A 15,344-nucleotide genomic window follows, 5' to 3' on the forward strand; every position below is an offset into this window, starting at 1 on the left:
GCTTCTCCCACAGTGATGGAGCCAATTCCAACCCTACAACACAGGTGGGGAAACTGAGTCCCTATTGGTTTCAGGGGATGAAAATACACACTCCTGGGCTCCAGGCAAGAGAGGCAGAGACAGGAAAGAGGAGGACAAAGGGGGAGATGGAAGAGTAAAGGGGAAGGGAAGTGCCCACCCTTCCTTGAACTCCAGTCTGTCCACATGATGGACACAGAACAGGAGTGAGGCCTGGGGCCCTAGCCCTTCTCCTCTCCCACCACCCCCAGCCCAGGGAACTGAGAGTGCCTTCAGCCCTGCAAAGAGAAATGCAGGATAGGGAGCAGCAGCTGCATGTTCTGAAATTGCTTCTGAAAATGACCAGACACTTCACTGGGAAAGTGACGACAATTTGGGCCCTGGGAGCAGGAGATGAGACAGAGAGCGGGGGCGATCAGGCACAGGTCACCACCCTCCCTCAGCCAGACAGGCTCTTCTTGGCCTGATTCTGAGAAGTCAAGGACAGGGGGAGTTGTTGCGTGTGGAAGAAGGCTGGCCAGAGCCTAAGCTGCTCCTATTCTGAACAGAGCTGCTCTCCTCCCAAACAAGGCAGGCTCTAGCCCCTCACCCGCCTGAAAACAGATGACTCCCCAGGTCCTATCTCAGCTCAGAGCAGGGTGTGCCAGAAGCAAGTGGCTTGTGCTCAGAGCAGATTAATCTGCAGGCAGGAAGAGAAGTTAATCAGGTCTCCTTCACCAGCATGATTGCCAGGGGCCGTGAGCTGCCTGCAGATGGAAGTCAGGTGGAGGGAGACCCCAGCCTCAAGGCACAGTGAGCTCAGGGAAAGAACTGGGAAGAGGTAGGCAAGGTAGAGATTTCGAGAGGGGGAAGAGACAGCCAGAGACAAAGGCAGCCCCTGGTAAACTCCCACAGACCACAGATCTAAATTTTACTGTGAATATATGAGCAGCTTGTTCCCCAAAGGTAGAGGCCAGGATGGTGAGAGGCTGAGACGAGACAGAATCTATGAGAAAATAGATATGAGGGGGAGTAGAAAAATATTTAAAGCATTTCACAAAATACTACATATTAATATTAGTCAGAGCCCACAGAAACAGGGACAATGAAGGCCGGGCGTGGTGGCTCACGCCTATAATCCCAGCACTTTGGGAGGCCGAGGCGGGTGGATCACGAGGTCAAGAGATCGAGACCATCGTGGTCAACAGGGTGAAACCCCGTCTCTACTAAAAATACGAAAATTAGCTGGGCATGGTGGCGCACGCCTGTAGTCCCAGCTACTCGGGAGGCCAAGGCAGTAGAATTGCTTGAACCCAGGAGGCGGAGGTTGCAGTGAGCTGAGATCGCGCCACTGCACTCCAGCCTGGGTAACAAGAGCGAAACTGTCTCAAAAAAAAACAAACAAAAAGAAACAGGGACAATGAGATGGTGTGAGATTATTGGAGGGTGAGAAAAAGATAATGACGATGATGCAGAAAAAATAAAGGAAGAAGAGAGGAAAGGGCCAGTTCACAGGCATGGGAGGGTCTTGATGAGGGAGCCTCCCAGTGAAGTGCTACCCGCTGCAGGCCCCAGCTGTGGGACAGCGTCAAGCAAGATAACCAGCAAGATAACCATCGGCAGCAGTTTGGCCATGGGTGTGTGGGAAGGAAGGGGGTGCCAGGGAGGCTGGTGTGATGCAGCCCTGTGCTGTGTATGGGAGTACAAGGGTGATGGCGTTCCCAGCTACAGGGGACCCTGCAATCCCCCGCGCCCCCAGCATACGTGAGCCCTCTAGCCTTGGGCCGCTTTTCAGGCTAAATCACCAAAGGATCCCAGTTTCTGCCAAGACAGGGATGCTCACTTCTTCAAGAACCTCCAGGGACACACTTAATGAATCAGTCCACTGGCCACCTGCGACCTGAGCCCCATCCTTAACTCTTCCCGCAGCACCCCCACCCCCCTCAGTCTCTCCAAACCCCCGCAGAGCTCAGCCGGTCAAGGAGCCTGAAGACAATTTCCCTTCTTTTCTTTTCTTATTACCTCACTAGCTGGCTCCAAGAAGCTTGAGGAGGAACAAGGGCATGGGGGGCAGGGGTCTAAGTACACCTGGGTGAAAAGACATGGGGAACAGGGACCCACCCACCCTGACCAAACCTTTCCAAGGCACATGTTTTATTAGTGGGCAGAGAGGCTGAGGGTGGCAGGAAGCTACTTTTGGAGGAGAGAACTAGAAGGGTTTGGGACAAGGGTCCTCTTCAAGGTAATTTAATCCCCAAGCTGTGCCCCACGATCAGAGGGGTTAGACAGAGATCTTCCCACACAGGAGGGCAAAGGGGGGTTAGTGCTGGCCAGGAGGAAGCAGCTGCCATCTCTGCATGGTGCCCCCTCCTCACTGCACAGTCACTTCCAGGGAATGACTCCCCTTCTTTTTGCAGCGTAGCTTGCTGTTGTCACCACCTGCAGGGCCCTGGACGACCCTGACAGCCACACTGTTCTCCTTGAACCTCACTGAGAACCTGGAGAGGGAACAGAAGAACCAAATCTAGTGCCAATCCCTTTACCTGACTCCTGCATTTCCATGATAGCTCCCCCATCATGCAAGTCAGAGGACTCGAGGCCCCAGAGAATCTGGTTTGGGGGTCTGAGAAACACCTCCAAGCCCTGCCCTGCCCTGCCCTACATGCTTCGCTTTCTGATCCTGGTCACAATGACCATCAGCCTGGCTGTCTGCCCTAAGCCACCCCTCACCCCAACTCATGGCCTCACTTCTCAGTCACGGTGACTGCAAGCTGCCTCTGCGTGGCATCCAGCACAGCCCGGTACATTCTGGTCAGCAGTTCAATCACATGCTCGCTGACCAGCAGGAAGTCCCCATTGGAGCCCACGGATGACATCTTAGAAAGAGGGAAAAATAGCAGGGAAGGGATTCATTTTTTCTCTCCAGGAGCAGCCTGAGGGATGGCAATGGCCCAAAGCGAAAGGTCTGGTCCCCATCACCTCTGGCCTGCCCCAGTCCTGGGATGCATACCACCTTCTCCAGTCCAAGGCCTGCCCCACCTGACTCTGATACCTCACTCAGATGCAAGCTAAAGAGCCCATCCTTGAGGCTGGTGACTGACACCCCAGCCACATTGTCCAGCCCAATGACAGTTTTGGCCTGGGACTTCTTGGTGTCTGTGAGAATCACATGGCCCTTGGTCAGGAGGAGAATCCGAGAAGAAGTCTAGGGATAGAATAGGAAAGGATGAGGAAAGGCAGGATTATTGCCCCCACTCCACCAGGCAGGGCACACACACAGCCTGCTATCCACTTTCCAGCTGCTGGCCCACAGTTCTGCAGAGGAGTTCTGCCCGCAGGCCCTTTACCTTTCCATTGCCACGATTGACCTTCATCACAGCCTCTGCCATCAGAACAGGGCCTTCCTCCCCACCTTTCAGCTTCTGCAGTTTGGGGTTCCCTTGCAGTCCAATGTAGTCACCACAGAATGGAATGGGGACACTGAGAACACATGGGAGGTGTGTGGTGAAAACAAGGCCCCATAAGGCCTCTCCCCCACCTCCAGAGCTCCCATCCTAGTCCTCCTGGGCCCTTCCCCACATCCATGTATCCTCTGTCAGTGCTCCACAGAGCACAGTCCAGGACCAAGACATCAGCACCACCTGGGGACTTGTTAGAAAGGCGAATTTTGGGCCCTACCCCAAGACCTGCTGGATCAGAGACTCTGAGGAGGGGCACAGCGCCTGGGGATGACAATCCTGCCAGATGATTCTGAGGCAGACTCAAGTTTGAGAACCACCACCTGATGGAACTGGCTGTGCAGGGTCCGGGAGGTCCTCACCTCTGGGGATATGAAGCCTTCTTGCCCTTGAACAGTTCACTGGCACAGAGCTTTTCCCTCAGGATCTCTACCTGCTTCAGGGACAGCTGATCCCGGAACCTCTTGCACTGTGAGGAAGGAGGGACAGGAGCTAAAATCATAGAGTGGGAGGGCAGGCTGGGGAGGGAGGTAAGAAATATGGACTAGAAGACACCAGGAGAGGAGAGAGTTCGAGAAAAAAGGACAGGCACTAAACACCTCAGGGAGAGGCTGGGGCTGCAGGACCATCGAGGCAGTGATGGTTGCACAACAAATGAATGTAGCTCATGCCACTAAACTGTATACTTAAACGCAGTTAAAATGGTAAACTGTATGTTACATAGATTTTACCACAATTTTTTAAATGGGAAAAACAGAGAAGAGGGAGGCAAAAGAGGAAAATCATCAGGAGGAAAAAAAAAAAAAAGACGAAATGAGAGGAGGGGTTCCTGGGCTCCACTTGCCTTCCACTGGTAGAAGAGCTGCTGCAGCTCCTGATTTGCTGTGCTAAAGCACTTGTAGGGGGCTGCTGGCCACGTCTTGTCCAAGACGTTTGTGGATGGCAAATTGTTCTTCAGCCCCAGTAGGAATTTCTGTACCTGGGTTGGGAGCAGGGGGATTGGGAGTGGAGTGATGAGAAGAAACACTTCCTAGCAGGCAAACTGGCACCCAGATCCTGCTACTTCAAAGGAGGAAGTTAACCCACAGTGAGAAGCAAGGGGTGCTGCTGAAGAGATGGAAAGGAGTCACCTCTTAGATCTTTTTCAGCATTAGGTGCAGGCTTGAGGCTGGGAGGTAAGAGCATGAATAGGAGACTGGAGGGAGAGAAGGATTAGTTCCAACCAGAGACCTGCTACCCAGGGCAGTGACGTAAAAGGAACCAATATGAAAGCTGGTCCCATTGTTTTACCCCTGTAGCTTTGTATTCCCTCTGTTCACAATTGCCTACAGGTGGCAGCCACTGTGTCAACTGTTGGCTAGGTACCAAATTTCCCCTCCTCTCACATCAGTCAAGTCCAAACATGTCAGCCTCCATTCAAAGGAAGAAGGAGCAAATGAAGGAGCAAAGGAGGAAGAGCAAATGAAGGTTCAGGGAGCAATGAAGAGGCCCAGAGCTTCAGAGCCCCCATTCCTCTCTTGAGCTGAGGGATCCAGACCCTTGAACTACAAAGAAGTGCTGCAAGCAAATGTATCTCATGTCTGAATGTGCAATAGTCAGGGTCCTAACCACAGTAAAATATCCAATCAGTGGCAGTCAGTTACAATTTGTTCCAGCCTCTGTCCAAGATCCCATGCTCTTCCTCCTTCTCTCTGGCCTTTCCCAAGGTTTCACTGGAAGTGCTTCTCTCTCTCTGGTTTACTCCATGACACTTAGAGCCCAGCCTCATGTCACAGGACCCCTGCATTTCCCAGGCACACCACCCAGATAGGACTCTTTCCCATGCCCCCTCCCCAGCCCAAGCATGATGACTGTGTGGTTTGGCTCCCGCTGCTCTCTTGACTGCCAACCTGAGAGACCAACACAAAGCCCTCCCTGATTCCCCAGGCCCCGGATTGCTGCTCCTTCCTTTGAAGCTCCACAGCACTTTGCATACACTTGTCTTTGTACTATAGTTATTTGCATGGAAAACATCTCCCTCTCCTAGATACTGAGTTGTTATAAGTCAGGATCCCAGGTCTCACTCCAGCCTGGGTGACAGCAAGACTCCATCTCAAAAACAAAACAAAAAGCTGCCAGGCATGGGGGCTCATGCTTGTAATCCCAGCACTTTGGGAGGCTGAGGCAGGTGGATCTCCTGAGGTCAGAAGTTCGAGACCAACCTGACCAACATGGAGAAACCCCATCTCTACTAAAAATACAAAAGTAGCTGGGCGTGGTGGCGCATGCCTGTAATCCCAGCTACTTGGGAGGCTGAGGCAGGAGAGTCACTTAAACCCAGGAGGCGGAGGTTGTGGTGAGCAGAAATCACGTCATTGCACTCCAGCGTGGGCAACAAGAGCAAAACTCCATCTTTATATATATATATATATATATATTAAAAAAAAGCATGACCAGAATCACTTGAGCAGGAAGAGAGAGGATCAGAGAGTTGGTCGGTGCAGATCATGATAGGCCTTGTAGGCTATGGTAAGGAGTGAAATGGAACAGATGGAACATCATTGGAGAGTTTATGCAGAATAGTAGCATAATATGATGTAAGTTTTTAAAATTCAATATAGCTTATTTATTATTTTGAAAGTTTTTAAACTTACAGAAAAGTTGGAAAAATTGATATAATTAACATCTGTATACTGTATGTCCCTCATTTAAATTCACCAACTGATGTTAACACCTTGCACTGTGTGTTCTAACACATACACACATATATGTGCATATGAATACATGCATACACACATTTACACAAATCCTTGTTACCCTACCAACCTAAAGTAGGTTACAGATATCATGACATTTTACCCTAAAATGTCAGCATGCCTCTCCCAAGAACTGGGACATTCTCTTACACAATCGTAACTCTGTTACCACACCTAAGAAAATCAACAAGTTAAAAAATTAAATCGAAGGCCGGGCGCGGTGGCTCAAGCCTGTAATCCCAGCACTTTGGGAGGCCAAGGCGGGTGGATCACGAGGTCAAGAGATCGAGACCATCCTGGTCAACATGGTGAAACCCCGTCTCTACTAATACAAAAAATTAGCTGGGCATGGTGGCGCGTGCCTGTAATCGCAGCTACTCAGGAGGCTGAGGCAGGAGAATTGCCTGAACCCAGGAGGCGGAGGTTCGGTGAGCCGAGATCGCGCCATTGCACTCCAGCCTGGGTAACAAGAACGAAACTCCGTCTCAAAAAAAAAAAAAAATTAAATCAAAAGAGGCAGAACACACAGTAAATTGCTGTAACTGCAGGAACTATCCGAGCTCACTGTAGCCTCAGACTACAGGTCTGGTAGGTTTGGTCCACGGGATCTGGGCCTGGAAAGGCCTCTAATCATCCTGGAGTCCCTAGTCCCTGGTCTGATTTTATTTATTAATAATTCAACAATATGTCTAAGCATCTGTCATAATCCTCTTTGTTCCAATTAGTGTGGAGCTTCTGAAGGCTTTCTTCTTTTTATTATTTTTTTCTAGATCTAGAATGTTCTGTCTTTCCCTATGCAGCCCTCCTGCCCCCAGGTCTGCCTAGAGCCACAGGTTGCCTAAGCATCTATTGGGTGGGGGGGCGGTCTTAGGCAGTGTTTAAAGCTCTAGAGTCAAATAGTTTGTATCCCAGCTTTACCACTTATAGCTGTGGAACCCCTGGCAAGTTATTTAACATCTCTGAGGCTTGGCTTTTTAACTATAAAATGGGAGAAAGAAAAGAGACTACCTCACAGGGTTGTTGAAAGTATTAGAGTTAATTAATGTAAAGAGCTTAATGCATAGTAAGTGTTCAAAAGATAATGGGTAAGGCCAGGTGCAGTGGCTCACGCCTGTAATCCCAGCACTTTGGGAGGCCAAGATGAGCAGATCCCTTGAGCTCAGGAGTTTGAGACCAGCCTGTGAAACAATGGTGAAACCACATCTCTACCAAAAATAGAAAAAATTAGCTGGGCGTGGTGGCATGTGCCTGTGGTCTCAGCTACTAGGGTGGCTGAGATCATGCTTACTGCATTTCAGCCTGGGCGACAGAACAAGATTCCACTTCCAAAAAAAAATAGGCTGGGCACAGTGGCTCACACCTGTAATCCCAGCACTTGGAGAGGCCAAGATGGGCATATCACTTGAGGTCAGGAATTCAAGACCAGCCTGGCCAACATGGTGAAACTTTGTCTCTGTTAAAGATACAAAAATTAGCTGGGCATGGTGGTGCGTGCCTGTAATCCCAGCTCAGGAGGCTGAGGCAGGAGAATCCCTTGAACCCAGGAGCTAGAGGCTGCAGTGAGCCGAGATCATGCCTTGCACTCCAGCCTCAGTGACAAGAGTGATAGTAAATAAATAAATAAAAATAAAACAAAAGATAATGGGTACTATCATTAGCTACAGTCAAGGCAATTGCAAACTGGAATAATCAGAAACACTGGGGGGATCAGTGCCCAGTGGCTGCAGGCTTCTGTGGGGGTGTGATTTATTGAGACCCTGGTCTAAACCCAGCAGCTTCTGGGTTGACATTTAGTAGCTGCCTGACAATATACAGGTAAAACAAAAGGAGGAAGAAGAGCAGTCAGGAGATAAGAGCAAAATCAGATTACAAGTCTCAGGTGTGTAGCAAGACGTACGTACGGTGGGAAGGTGGATGCTCTAGCACCACCACAAGAGGCGACCAGGCAACTAAAGAGACCTGGAAGATGGAACTTCCCTGGGGAGGGGAAGAGGATGAGCAAATGAAGGCTCAGGAAGGCAAAAAGGAGGCCCGGAGCTTCAGAGCACCCACTCCTCTCTTGAGCTGGGGGATCCAGATTCTTGAACAACAAAGAGCAGCTGCAGGCAAATGTGACTCATGTCTGAATGAGCACAGTCAGGGTCCTAACTATGGTCAAAAACCCAATCAGTGGAGGTCAGTTACAATTTGCTCCAGCCCCAGTCCAAGACCTCATGCTCTTCCTCCTTCTTTCTGGCCTTTCCCAGGGTTTCATTGGAAGTGCTTCTCCCTCCCTGGTTTCCTCCCTGACACTTCTCAGAAGCACCATTACTATCTGACTGATACCTCCAGAAGTTACTCTTCTGTCTTTGTTTCTCTCCCCCTGGGAATTGCCTGTAAGTTTGATTGTGTAGGCCTTCCAGGTGGGTCTTTCTACCCAGTCTGACCCAAGTCCTCCAGAATTAGGATAGGTCCTTCCTAAGATTTACTTTCTGACTCACCCACAATAGTTTCAGAGGAAGTAGAAGGAAGACATAATTCCCCCACCTTCACCCCAACCCTAAAATGGATCTTGGGAGGTTGGGCTAGTGTGCAGATCACTCTACTCTTCAATGAGGCTTAGCCTCTTCAACTGTTGTTAAACATCCAGCCCCAGGCTCTTCACAAGCCTATTTGCCCATAGACCAGATGATGGGTGTGCTGAGACCTCTTTCTGCCATAAGGTGACCATAAGGTCATCTGCAGTGTCCACTCATGCCAAACTGCTTGATTCTGCCCCTGAGTCCAAGGCGCTGGGACCTGCTCCCTGCAGGTAGCTGCCCATCCCCTCTTCTCCTAGGACTTAAGTACATGCAGACTGAGGAAACTCTTGGAGGAAAGGTTTGGGTTGCCTCTTCTCAAACCCATCTCCCAAATCTGTATCTCCCTGCTTCACCCCCAATATCCACCCTAACCGCTACCACTTACCATGCTCTTATAAATGAAATCTGCCAAGGTGAGTGCAGCCTCTGACCGGAAATATTTGCGATAATTCTTTCGGGCCTGGCAGAAAAGTACAAGAAAGGAGCCAAAGTGAAGATAGATTCTAGAAGAGGTTCTACTATTTTTCAACCACACAAAGAACAGAGGAAGATAAAGAGCTGAGATTGTAGCTGGAGAGAGGAAATAGACAAGTCGGCAGTGAGGACACTTAGAGCAGAAGGCAAAGTTCTGCTGCCAAGTTAGGCATCCACACACCCAGACACCTACACAGGTCTCCCCTACAGGCCTCTCACTCCCAGGCACCCACCCACACATGGACAGGCTGATACACAGAGGTATGGCCTGGGTGCAGGTAGGACTAGCTCTCTGCTGCTGTAGCCAGCAGGTGGCACAATCCAGGAGGAAAAATGCGAGGAAACCCCTCTTCCACTCTCCATTACCTTCCACCCTCTCACAAAAGCCTGGATCAACAACACGGATGCCTTTATCTTCCCATAGTGTTTCTTTTGCTGTAGAAAACATGGGAGTTGTTAGAAAAAAGGCACCTCCTGAGCCACCTCCCACCCTCCCTATTAGAGTGAACGGGATGGGACTTTGGGGGTGACTATACCACGTTTCCTCGAAACCAAGAGGAGATGAGGATCTGACTCTTTCGCATCAGCTGGTAATGGGTGCGGCAGCGCCAGCCTCGGTAAATCTTCTGTATGAGTGTGGCCAGCTGCTGGAGTCTCAGGCGCCTCTGCTCTTCAAGGTAGAAAAGCTGTGAAGTGGAAGGGTGGGACAGAGAGACTGGCCCAGAGGAACAGTGCTTTCCTCTCCTGTACCCCAACAGTACTGAGGCTTCTCAAACAGGCCTTATTTGATCATTCCTTTGTCTTCTTAGTTCATTCATTTATTCATTCAGTAAACAAGCATCTACTGAACTCTAATTCTGTAGCAGGCATTGAGCTAGATGTTGGGAAATCAGACACGAGCAGCACATCACCCCAACCCTCAAGAGTTCTGCCTCAGGCAGAGGCACTTAGAGCCATGCAGCACGGAGCTCCCCAGGTTCAGGGCAGTTTAGGAACCCAAGAGTTCAGTTTCCAGGGATAAGGTTCCTGCAGACAGGAAACTTCCCAACCTCTATCCATTCCACATTATACATGCTCCCTCCCCCTCCAGCCTTTCTCAGGTGGGCTCTCACTCTTCCACCTTCCACCCTCACCAAATGCAAGTGCATTCTCTAACTCACAGTCTTGGGGCTTCTAATGAAGATCTTTGTCTTGCCAAAGGCCAGCTCCCCTGAGGATATGCTCAGCTCCCCCAGGACCTTCTCGACACCTTCCCTATGGAAGCAAATGATGGAGAGCTGCAGAAGGGTACCTCAGGAGAGAGTCTTCTTCCACCTTTCCCCTAATCCTTTCAGCTTCCAAGAAGTGATCATTCAATTCATTCTCTCAAGTATCCATTCACCCAGCTTCAACAGATGTGCACGACACCTCCAGGTCTCTTCCTGCACTGCCCTTTCCTGATGCCCATCTCCCCATGGGGGCTTACCGGTCTCCCCCATTCCAGCAAGGCCAGGTGCTCCGGCTCAGCAATCGGTATCTTTCCAGGAAGGGCCCGTAACCCTGGCGGTGGGCATAGCCTGCCCGTCGCACCCGCACATTCTCCAACAGTCCCAGGTACTGAGCCTGAGTTGCCACCAGGTCTGAAGAGAACTGACCTCTCTGCTGATGCTCATTGGGCTTTATGCACCTGGGTGGGAGGCAGGGTAAGGTACAGGCTTCAGGAGCTGAAACCACTTCCAGTGTAGCCCATCCTACACCCCTGTGCTTCACACAGTCCACTTCGTTGAAAATTTTCAAAGAAAGTAGACACACTGGCCTCCCAAGTTTCACTCACTTCTAAGTATTCCCTACTGAATCTGATGCTCTCCTCCTATGGGACTCTCAGCTCCTTATCTGGCTCTGGTTTCTGTGAGGAAAGGACTTCTAATATCCTTATTCCAGAGGCACCTCCACAAGAACATGCTCTACAGCACAAGGACCCTGCACATGCCATCACATATGTAGCATGTTCCCCTGCATGCCAGCATGTCACCTGATGTAGTTGGGGTTCTTGGAATACAGGTTCTTCATAAGGATGGCCACAGAACTCTTGAACTGGGTCCCAGCAGTCGGGGGTCGTTTGAGAGATGCCTGCTTAGGATTGCCCTCAGGAAACAAGGACCGAATGAGGGGGTGCTGGGCCTTCCACATGGCCTGTGACAGGTCTCGGAAGAGTAGGTCATTATTCTTGTCAATAAAGCTGGCCACATTGTATGTTACCTGTAAAGGAGCGGTTATTGGTTTGGAGACCCCACAACCTTGTCCTAGCACTTGGCTCTCCCAGTCTCATTGTGAAGTATTCCAGACTCTCACTTTCCCCAGGTTCCTCCCCTATTGCCTTCAACCTGGGCCTGGGCCCTAATCTCTGCCCTCCAGCCCTGTTATTTCACCTTGCCCGCATAGTGGCAGATTCGGAAGCAGCTGAGGCCCATGGTGTGGTCATACTGACGCTGGGCATTCTGGGTGACTTTGCTCTCATAGTGGCTGTGCTTAGAGAAGAGCTGGTTCAGCTTTGCTAGGAAAGTCGAGTCACTGACCATCCCAGGCCGCAGGCACTCCTCATCCAACATGGCCAGGATACCTCGCTGATTCTGGGCCAGGGAAACAAAAGAAACCCAACCTAAATCTGGTCCTCCAAGATGTCCACGTTCTCATTGCTTCCCCCTCTTCCCCCTTCTCATTTTCTGCCCTCTTTACTGTGCTTACCAAGTGAGGAATCAGGAAGAGACAGGGGAAGGATGTTCAGGCAGTCTGGAAGGGCAAGTCCCACAGATAAGAGAAAGATAACTCACGTGCTCAATGAGATTGCAAATGATGCCATTATCAAAGTAGTCCACCTTTGTCCACGGTATGCCCTGGTCAGGAGAGACAACAAATTACAGGGAACCGGTCCAAGACAAGTCTCCAGAGACCTCACCAGATCCAGCCTTTCACCCACCCAACAAAGGACATCAGAAAGCCCCATAGTTCACAGGGGTCTTTGGTATGATTTCTATTTTGTCTCCATCCCTCCAAGGTTGGTGGAGAATTTGTGGAGTGGGTAGACAGACACACGGAAGGAACTGGAGCAGCTGTGAGAGAGTGAGACAGTGCAGAGATCCCTGTAGGTGGTGTAGGGTGGAGAGGAAAGTGTAAAATGTTGAGTGAAGATTAGGATAGAGATTTCCGATGTGGGAGTGGGGAAGGATACATGTGTATGTGGAACAGTGGCCACACTACTCTGTGCTCTATAAAACCACAGCACGTGAGTGAGAGTTTATCATCAAACAACAGGGCTAATGGGTTACATCTTCGAAGATCTATATCAGTGATTCTCAAACTTGAGTGTGCAACACAATCACCTGAAGGCTATTAAAATACAGATCACTGGGTCCCACTCCCTAAGTTTCTGATTCAACAGGTCTGGGATATAGGCCTGGAATCTATATTTCCAACATGTTTCCAGGTGATTTTGATGCTGCTGGTCTAGGGCTACTCTTTAGGAACCACCTTATCTACATGAGACTTTGAGACTATATAATTTTTTGAAAAGCAAGAATGGTACAAAAGCAGAAGACACAAAGATAATTGTTCTCTACTTTGGGGACCTGCTGGGCATCAGGCCTACAGACAGGATAGCTCCTGATCCCACCCAAGGGCCAGATGCCTCAGGCTGAGACATTCCTAGGTATGGCTGGGAAGCATAGGTCTTTCTTTCCTCCCTCTATCACAGATCTTTACAGAAAACAGAATTAAATTAAGTTGCCCTCCCACTTCATCCCCAAAATACCTTCCCCAACCAGTTAAAGGAATTATGATATCCTTAAAATACTATATAAAAGCATCCTTACATACTGATATGGAAAGATCTTGTTACGTGATGACAACAAAGTACAGAACAGAGTGTATTTACTGCCATTTGTATAGATTTTTGTGGAAAAATATATTTATAAATTTGCTTGCATATGTGTAAGAGACTTCTGAAAGGAGGCCCGTGTTGGTTGCCTCTGGGTAGGGAGAGGAACTAGGAGTCTAGGGGCAGAAGTAGGAGGAAACCTTTCCTTATATACTTTCTAAGCTTTTTGAATTTTGAAGCATGGAAATGTATTATGTATTTGATCATTTAAACTGTTAAAATTAAAACACATAAAATAACTAAAAAAACTGTTTCACACATTGTGACCACATTGTCTGAAATTCTGTTACAACCGATTCCTGAGAACTTACAAGGGAACATCCCTGGGAGGGTTTTGATGCGTGAGACTCAGCCATTAACACTTTGAAGGGAATGAGCTCAGAGAGCTTTTCTAACACCTAGCCATAGATATTGGAGCCATGGGGCACTTCTGGTGAGGAAGTCTGGGATCATGGTGTTACAAGAAGGGACAGCAACAGTAGCTAGGGCCTGGGGAAGACCAAGGGCTCTGAGATGTTAGAGAAGGGCACAGAAAGAGATGTGGTTGGGCTAAGCCCAGGAGAAATGTCCTTTCTATATTTGGCTCACAGTCTGCCATAGGCCAAGTACAGATGTCACTTCCCTCTTGTCAGGACTTTCCACACATGCACCCTTTCATCAATGTGCCCCCTGCCTTGCCTGGCCTGGAATGGTAAGCCACGGAAATGGAGGATGGAGAGCAGAGGATTAGGGCTACTTGGTAATGCTGGAATGATCTACTTTTTTTTTTTTAATTTTATTATTTTTTTTAGAGACAGGGTTTTACCATGTTGGCCAGGCTGGTCTTGAACTCCCAACCTCAGGTGATCCGCCCGCTTCGGCCTCCCAAAGTGCTGGGATTACAGGCGTGAGCCACCGCGCCTGGCCAAAAAAAATTTTTTTTTTTTTTAATGAATGAGAGGTTCTTATGTTGCCCAGGTTGGCTTTGAACGCATAGCCTTGCCTCCTCAAGCGCCAGGACAACTGGTCCAAGCCACTGCGGCTCCTTGGAATGATCTACTATGCAAGGGCAACATTTTGTCCTCTGTGTTCCCATCTAGGGATGACTTAGAGGAAATTGTCAACAAGGAGAAAAGAAGCTCTGGCATATTACTAGAAGTTGTTTAAGAGGGGGAAGTAGAAAAGACTTAGTTTACTTCTCTCTTATATTCCTCTTGCTCTTCTTTCAGGGTCATCTCTATGAACACCTGCTGCAGCTTCTCATTGCAGTAGTTGATCACGAATTGCTCAAAGCTGTTATCCTGAGAGAGGGTGCACAGGTTAGAGAGATCACTCCAAGACATTTTCTCCCTCTCAGCCCTACCTCCCCTCCCTCACAACTTCCCCCCACCTGCCCGCTGTGAGGCTGTCCACCTCTAAACTTAGGGGAGCAGGGTGCTGAGGTGAGGCGCCCTCACCTCTAATATCTCAAAACCGTAGATATCAAGGACTCCCATTACCTTCTTCTTTTCCCCGATGCCCACCTGAAGAGGAGGGAAAGATAAATCTGAGAACAGGCCCCCTCTGCACACCAGGAAAGGTCCTTCTGGAGCAGATGGGGTTGGAGTATGGGTTAAACAGAATTAGCAAGAGCTTTGCCAAACTGGAAAGGAACTGTTGTGATTTCACTCTCCCTCCTCCACGCAGTAAAGGACAGGCAAAGAGGGAGGAAAGGAGGAAAAGGAAGATACAGATAGATTCCAGGAGGGTGCTCCCATGGTACCAGGTAGAAAGACATTAAAACCTCTCAGGATAATAACTATCTCTTATATTTGTAGAGCATTCTACAAAAGAGTCCATAGGTTTATTTAAGGCTTATCATAACCTTATAAGGTATTAGTATTCCCATTTTACAGATGAAAAAGTCAAACTTTAGAAGGATAGATACTTACCCAAGCCTAGACTTAAATCCCTTCTTATCCTACTACCTGTCAGTAATAGCTTCTAAATAGATAGCACTTCCATCAGGATAATTTGTTAATAACAGCTTTACTGAATATAATTCACATATCATGTACAATTCAGTGGCTTTTTAGTATATTTGAAAGGTTCTACAACCATCACTACTACCTAATTTCAGAGCATTTTCATCACCCCCTAAAGGAAATCCTATACCCATTATTAGTCACTCCCTATACTCCTCTCCCCCCAGCCCTTGGCAGTCATTGACTTACTTCCCATCTCTACG

The 15,344-nt window shown here is 49.0% G+C and overlaps 1 protein-coding gene across 2 annotated transcripts in view; it reads right to left on the reverse strand.

Moving 5' to 3' along the window:
• Positions 1 to 2,134: 2,134 nt before the first annotated feature.
• Positions 2,135 to 15,344, reverse strand: part of MYO1A (myosin IA) — a 30,835-nt gene continuing 17,625 nt past the window's right edge. For both annotated transcript variants that reach the window (XM_012469694.3, XM_012469693.2), the window contains exons 13-28: positions 14,575 to 14,640; positions 14,314 to 14,418; positions 12,036 to 12,098; positions 11,634 to 11,834; positions 11,237 to 11,463; positions 10,691 to 10,891; positions 10,386 to 10,479; positions 9,762 to 9,911; positions 9,592 to 9,660; positions 9,137 to 9,211; positions 4,300 to 4,434; positions 3,818 to 3,924; positions 3,345 to 3,477; positions 3,050 to 3,202; positions 2,746 to 2,873; positions 2,135 to 2,495 (exon numbers count right to left, since the gene is read on the reverse strand). In XM_012469694.3, coding sequence (XP_012325117.2) covers positions 2,369 to 2,495; positions 2,746 to 2,873; positions 3,050 to 3,202; positions 3,345 to 3,477; positions 3,818 to 3,924; positions 4,300 to 4,434; positions 9,137 to 9,211; positions 9,592 to 9,660; positions 9,762 to 9,911; positions 10,386 to 10,479; positions 10,691 to 10,891; positions 11,237 to 11,463; positions 11,634 to 11,834; positions 12,036 to 12,098; positions 14,314 to 14,418; positions 14,575 to 14,640 — 2,034 coding nt within the window. In that variant the 3' untranslated portion in view covers positions 2,135 to 2,368. The remainder of the gene's footprint in view (positions 2,496 to 2,745; positions 2,874 to 3,049; positions 3,203 to 3,344; positions 3,478 to 3,817; positions 3,925 to 4,299; positions 4,435 to 9,136; positions 9,212 to 9,591; positions 9,661 to 9,761; positions 9,912 to 10,385; positions 10,480 to 10,690; positions 10,892 to 11,236; positions 11,464 to 11,633; positions 11,835 to 12,035; positions 12,099 to 14,313; positions 14,419 to 14,574; positions 14,641 to 15,344) is intronic.

The sequence above is a fragment of the Aotus nancymaae genome, unplaced genomic scaffold (assembly GCF_030222135.1).
Source record: "Aotus nancymaae isolate 86718 unplaced genomic scaffold, 86718_ANA_hifiasm-v0.15.2.pri h1tg000016l, whole genome shotgun sequence".
Lineage (NCBI taxonomy): Eukaryota > Metazoa > Chordata > Mammalia > Primates > Aotidae > Aotus > Aotus nancymaae.